The 6,368-nt window shown below is 44.3% G+C and overlaps 1 protein-coding gene across 2 annotated transcripts in view; it reads right to left on the bottom strand.

Annotated features, from left to right (window-relative positions):
• Positions 1-1,178: 1,178 nt before the first annotated feature.
• Wif1 (WNT inhibitory factor 1) overlaps positions 1,179-6,368 on the bottom strand; it is a 71,009-nt gene continuing 65,819 nt past the window's right edge. The window contains exons 8-10 of one of the 2 annotated variants that reach the window (XM_028759105.1): positions 5,616-5,711; positions 4,954-5,049; positions 1,179-2,050 (exon numbers count right to left, since the gene is read on the bottom strand). In XM_028759105.1, coding sequence (XP_028614938.1) covers positions 1,929-2,050; positions 4,954-5,049; positions 5,616-5,711 — 314 coding nt within the window. In that variant the 3' untranslated portion in view covers positions 1,179-1,928. The remainder of the gene's footprint in view (positions 2,051-4,953; positions 5,050-5,615; positions 5,712-6,368) is intronic. The other variant, XM_028759106.1, reaches the window with a different exon arrangement.

Raw genomic sequence — 6,368 nt, 5'->3', positions numbered from 1 at the left:
GCGGGAGATGGTCAACGTAGATTGCTTCAGCCTGTAATTCTGCGTGTAGTCTAACTTCCTTTCCGGTATCTCACCTCCTGTATCACACAACTGATCAAGCCACTCCCCCAACAGGAAAAAAAAAAAACAACTCTGTTGGATCCAGGTTATGTATGAAATAAAGCCTAATTTCTCTACCCTCTAGAGAAGGAGGGTGAGCGGCATGTCTGGGAAACTGTTCTCTAGGATTCTCCTGGTGAGATTCGCAGCGCATGCGTAAACAGGGAAAGCGGCAGTGTCAACTCTGTGGAATCGGACGGCATGGTTTAAACTCTGTGCCTATCATTTGTGTCCTGGGGTAAATGGCTTCCTACCTATAATAAAGGAAACGTTAATATTTGCTTTATAGGGTAATAACACCTACTGTATTTGGGGTCCATAAGTTACATAACAAACAACGGGATTTTATATTTGGAAGATTCCGATGCATTCAACCAGTCTTTGTAGGCCGTCTACTAGTGGGATATCGCTATGGCTTCAAGTGACTGCCCTCCCCCGCAGAGTTCTAATGTAGGAAGTATAATTCCCAAGGCAGCTGTGGGCAGGGTCACTTAATAAGCCATGATGGCATCAGGAGGCTTCTGCCTCCATACGTCATTAGTGACGTCGTTAGTGATGCCATTAGTGATGTTCTTGCCCAGTGCGTTAGTTACCCCAACATTTGGTTGCCTCTAACACAAGCTCAGGCCCCTCTGCTCTTGTATCTTCCTTTTTTTTTTTTTTTTAACCCTTCTGCCTTCTGCTATAACCCAGGGTATCGTGAAGGCTTTATCAGACCATAGAGGCAGGCACAGAGCTGCGGTCCCCTAAATCACAACTGGTCTCTGTTGTTCCGTTACATCGATAAAACAGAAGTGGAGACGGGCTCAGTAGTACATCCTAGTCAGAGCAGATGTCTTGAAAGATACGGCAAGCTGAGATGTGACCTAACTGGGAGTCTTGCAGGCAGTGACAGCAGTGTCCTGTAGCAGGGCTGGGGTACAGGAAGAAAGCTGGTGTGTGTGGGTGGGGGGCATGGGGGAGGGGGAGGGGCCGCTGAGGTGGGACCTCTTCTCTCCTCTGTGATAGTACCACCAATCAGCAGCCATTTTTATTTCTATCTGCTAGAAGTCATACAAAGACCCCCACGCAACACTCCAAAAGTGAAAGCAGCACCTTTATTTCATACATACAAACAGTATAAAATGTTTACTATGTAAGAGCTGTGTTCCGTTTACAATATATTATATTGCTTCCATCCAAATGCAAAGACTTCATACATCCTATTCCTTATTTCGTCATGTTTACAATATATTATATTGTTTAAATGCCACTAACACAGTGTAATGTTTTTCCTTTAACTTTGTTTCCCCCGTCAAAACTGAACTGTCTAGAGTAACAACAAGGGTGAAATCGATTGTACACAGTCAAGATGGGGGGAGGCAATTAAAATATTAATTAGACAAATGTCCAAATATTTGACAATAAAATTGGAAATACTGTAGCTTAAACAATATTACCTGCTCTATCCAAAACCTTATGATTTATGTATCTTTGCCCAGTTTAACCGTTCTGATGCTTCCCATCCTAATACCACAAATGTGTTGTGATTTTTGTGAGTATCTGTCAACTACACACTGAAAAGACAGATTTTTTTTTAACCTGATCAACTGACATAATATAAGATCTGTCCCAAAGGACTGAAGGAAGGAAATCTATACCATCATGCTAGACACGCTTAGAAAACCTAAAAGGAAGAGTAAGTATCCGCCCAGTGATTTATAACGAAGCTAATAAAATTCAGGCCAGTATTCTAAAGTGTAATGAACATCATTTGAGCATCCAACACAAGGAAGGTTAACAAAGGCTGCGAACTCGGTGTAACTTGAACTGTTTCAGATGGCGGGGGTTCACCAGACGTAATTGGATTCAGGTGGATCCCTCCGCGCCTCGGCCTTTTTAAGTGAAGGCGTGTGCCGCTCCAGCCCGGCGCCTGCTGGCCTCTGGGCATGCGTGAGGCTGGCTCCATACCCTGCAAAAATTATTCACAGCTTAGAAGAAAAGAAACTGCAAAAACAGGCTCTTGGGATTTTTTTGCATTAACCATTCCAATAAAACTAGTTTCCTTTTTAACCCTGAGTGAGACCATAGTGACCGTGCAGAGCTACCTGGATAACAGCAGTAACAGGTTCAAGGTCACCAAAAGCTTTGTCTTGGGTCGGCCACTCACTATATATTTTGGCTGTGTAGAAAATTCTCTCTCTCTCTCTCTCTCTCTCTCTCTCTCTCTCTCTCTCTCTCTCTCTCTCTCTCTCGCGCTCACTTTCTCTGCCGCACCCCCCCCCCCCCTCCCCCCTCCCCCCCTCCCTCCCTCCCTTAAACTCCTGATGTGAGTTACGCCTCTAGCTCCACCACAAGATGCCTGAAAGGAAGGGCTGGACCCACGCACGCCACAGAGGTCTCCAAGGTCCTGCTGAGAATTTGATCACTGATTCTTTTCACTGCGTTATCGAACCAGCCTCACTGGTGTGAGCACGGTTCAGTATAGCTGCTTCCATTCTTCATATAGATCCCAGGAGCAAGTTTATCACACTTCTGCAACACACGAGTTCTACTGGAGTCGGGACCTCTGCCGGGTGTGGAAGAGAAGAGCTATGATTTGAACTAATGCCTATCAGTGGGATTTGTGAGTCTTGCTCAGAGTGGTGATCTACCCATCTCCAGCTCTATTTATGAAACTCCTTTATCTGTCTGTCTGTCTGTCTGTCTGCCTATCTATCATCTGTCTGTCTATCTATCTATCCATCCATCCATCCATCCATCCATCCATCTATCTATCTATCTATCTATCTATCTATCTATCTATCTATCTATCTATCTATCTATCTGTTTATGAAGCCTCCTTTCTTTCCATTCAGGAACTTTTGGAGGTGCTGGGGGCACCAACTCTTTTTTCTTTCTTTCTTAAAATGGATCCAAGACAATATTTACATCTTAAAAAAGAAATCTTGTCTCCATCTTCCTGTGCATCAGAGTCAGTCAAATCCAACATTTCATGTGTCCCTTGTGGTTTTTAAATGCAAGCATGCCATCAAACAGCTATTGAGAACAGAGCCCCATTGCTGAGTGTGTCTCTTTGAATTGTCAGTATGTCGGCTACTAGCTCACAGAACGGTCCAAACATGAGCCAACAATGCACTGAAGTCAGTCGGCTCCCATGCTGCTTGGCTTGCCACCCATGAAGCCCAACCTCCCTGCTGGGGTGGGAGAGCCTAAGCAGAGAGTTGGTTGGTCTCCAGGACCCTCCTTCTCCTTTATGACCCCCGGGTGCCTAGGACCTCCCAACGTGCCACCCCACTGGGAATCTGCTCTTTACCAGAACTCTGTGACTCACGCGTTCCCTGTCACCTCCCCTAGTCAAAATAAATCCCATTCTTTCAGTTCCATTCTCTTAGTTAATGTACAAAACAGCTGGGTGGCCACCCCAGAATAGGTGCGCCCTTGAACAAGTACCAGGCCATCTTCTTGTGTGCAATGCATCTGACAGAGGTACCCTTGATGGCAGATGAACCAGTATGGTCTACAGTGAAATGCAACGTGGTAGGCTCCTCATGGTAGAGGCAGGAAGGCTCCTAACTTGCTTTTATTTTGGATGGGTGAAAAGTACCTCTCTGTACCCAACTCGGTGGGCATGCTTTCTGGGTTGTGTTGCACTACTCTCTGAAAACTGTTCTAGAAAAAAATATTTGAGGTATGATTTATTCAAATACAGATCTTTTTATTTTGGAGGTACCACAAGATTGGAATAATCTGTTCTTGAGGTGTTTCTTTAACAATACCTCCTTTTCCTCAAAGCAAGGTAGACAGTGAATACGTGCACAGGAGGCTGCTCTAGGGGACAGACAGCTCGGTCATTTTGTATAGCTGTCAATCATTCCTACTCTGCATCCTGGACTGTGTTCCCTATGAGGCAGGGTCTTCTCATCCTCCTTGCTCATGTGGTCCCAGTGCCTGCATTGGGCATAGAGGAGGACACCCATCGATGCTGAATGGCTCGATTTATCAAGGTTCATCCTCATGTATAAAATAGTCCTGCAGTTTGTCTACACGGCTAGTTTCTGGGATAGTCAATAAATCAGAAAGACACAATTGCGTTAGAATATTTTCCCAGGAAGGGCTTCCATGGGCCTGTCCGAAGTGACTCATCTAAGCATATGTCCAGTGCCACTGAAAGGTCCCCAAAATCCATATTGTGTATTGCATATAAGTTGATAAAGCTTGAAGCCAGAGGTCAGGAGATACTGGTGTTCACTTAAAATCTTAAGGACAGACTGTAGTTTAGTGCTAGTCCAGGACACTTGCCTAGCAAGGCTTGTGACTTGGGTTGGACTCCCAGTGCCATGATATAAAGAGAGAGAGAGAGAGAGACAGAGAGAGAGAGACAGAGAGAGAGACAGAGAGACAGAGAGACAGACAGAGAGAGACAGAGAGACAGAGAGACAGAGAGAAAGGAAAGAAGGAGGGAGAGAAGGGGAGGAAGGGAGGGAGGGAGGGAAGGGAAAGAAGGGAGGGAGGGAAGGAAAGGAGGGAGGGAGAAAGAAAGAAAGAAAGAAAGAAAGGAAGGAAGGAAGGAAGGAAGGAAGGAAGGAAGAAAGAAAGAAAACCAACTTTAGCTAATCAGTTTCCTCCCTCAGCACACGGAATTACTGAAGTAGCCTATATTATTAATTTAACCTAGAGAATATTTCTGGAGATGTTTTACAGAACTGGTGGCATTTTATAGGCCTTCTTCTATTCTGAAGCGAGGTTGGCTCTGAAGTTGATAGAAGACATGAGCAGAGGTCAGGGGGAGAGAAAGTGTCACTAATGGCGTGGCAAGCAGGGCTGAGGTACAGGCTGCCCGAGGAAGCGGCTCCCCAGAGCTCTGCTACTCACTCTTATTGCAGTGTCTTCCATGCCAGCCCTCTCCACACTGGCATTTGTTGGGTTCCTGGCAGGTTCCATGGGCACCGCAGCCGGGCTCGCAGACAGCTAAAATCAGAGCAGAGCAAAGCTATGTATGTTTCCACGACTCTTCTGTGTCTTTCTTTTAAAAGAGCTGCATAGCTACTTTTCCTCTAGAATGTGTTAGTTTTGCCTTCCTCCATTTTTTTTCTTTTCTTTTCGGAAGTCACTTTCTGGCCGAAAGTCAGTTTCAAAGTTGAAAAGAAAAAAAAAATCATAAAGTTGAAAAGAAAAAAAAATCCTTAGGAAGGACCTTTACTTAAGTATCATGTTTCTCATACACAAAGACTCTCAGTCAGATTTCAAAACTGCTGCATTCTGGGAGATTATTCCTTTCAAGAAAACTCCTAATAGATAAACAAACAAGCCAAACAAGCCAAACAATGAAAGAATGTGGTTGTGTGCCTAAGTATTTTATGTTCAGAGATTCCCACAATGCCCGTGGTCTAAGTAAAAGAAGCCTATACATCAATCAGGGCAGAAAGTCAACTCTGATGCCCACACACCATGCAGCAGGCATGGACACTATATAGATCCAGAGAGGACATTAATTTAGCAACCCTGCACCCATACTGCCACTCTGTGGTACTTACGCTTAGAGCACAGGTCTCCTTGGTAACCTTTCGGACACTTACACTTGCTTTTACCAATGCATTTACCTCCATTTCGGCAGGGTTGGGGACATTTGCCTGCAACAGAGAGAGAAGTAGCTAAATACAGAAGGAGCCCAGGCTTTATTGAATAGTCACTGCATCCTTCGTGGGAATATCAAAGCTTGGAGAAGAGAAATGCTTTGAAGTGTCAATCACTGCCATCTATTTTAGATCTAGGCTGGCTTTTATATTCTTTTTGTTTTTGGAGGCAAGCCGACTGGTGACATGATTATATATGTTATATTACAACATATAACTTACAACATATAGATCATAACATATAACATGTAATATATAATGCTTCTTTTTCCACAATGAATAAACTCCCAAATGCACAGATAGAAAAATTGAAACTAATCTGGCTCCTAAGTGCTTGTAGTTTGATACAGTGTCCTACAAAGTAATATACGGCTGACTTCACTACATGAAAGAAAGTCTCTGTAACTTCTGGTTTCTGCATATCACTTCTTCCGGAAGTGGGTCTGTCTATAACCGCACCTGATGGTAGCTTAGCCTAGCCTCTTCCATATTTATTTTCCTCTACAATCTAGAATTTTCTATTTGAAAGATGGCTGTTTAGAAGTAACTACTAAGGGGCTGTTAACCCAAAGCTGAAGCCACATCCTGCCCAGTGAGTGTCTAGTGAGTGCCCAGTGAGTGCCCAGTGAGTGTCCAGTGAGTGCCCAGTGAGTG

Source organism: Grammomys surdaster, unplaced genomic scaffold, assembly GCF_004785775.1.
Source record: "Grammomys surdaster isolate TR1022 unplaced genomic scaffold, NIH_TR_1.0 126271, whole genome shotgun sequence".
Lineage (NCBI taxonomy): Eukaryota > Metazoa > Chordata > Mammalia > Rodentia > Muridae > Grammomys > Grammomys surdaster.
The sequence above is the reverse complement of the archived record's forward strand: the minus strand, read 5'-3'. Positions and strand labels throughout refer to the sequence as shown.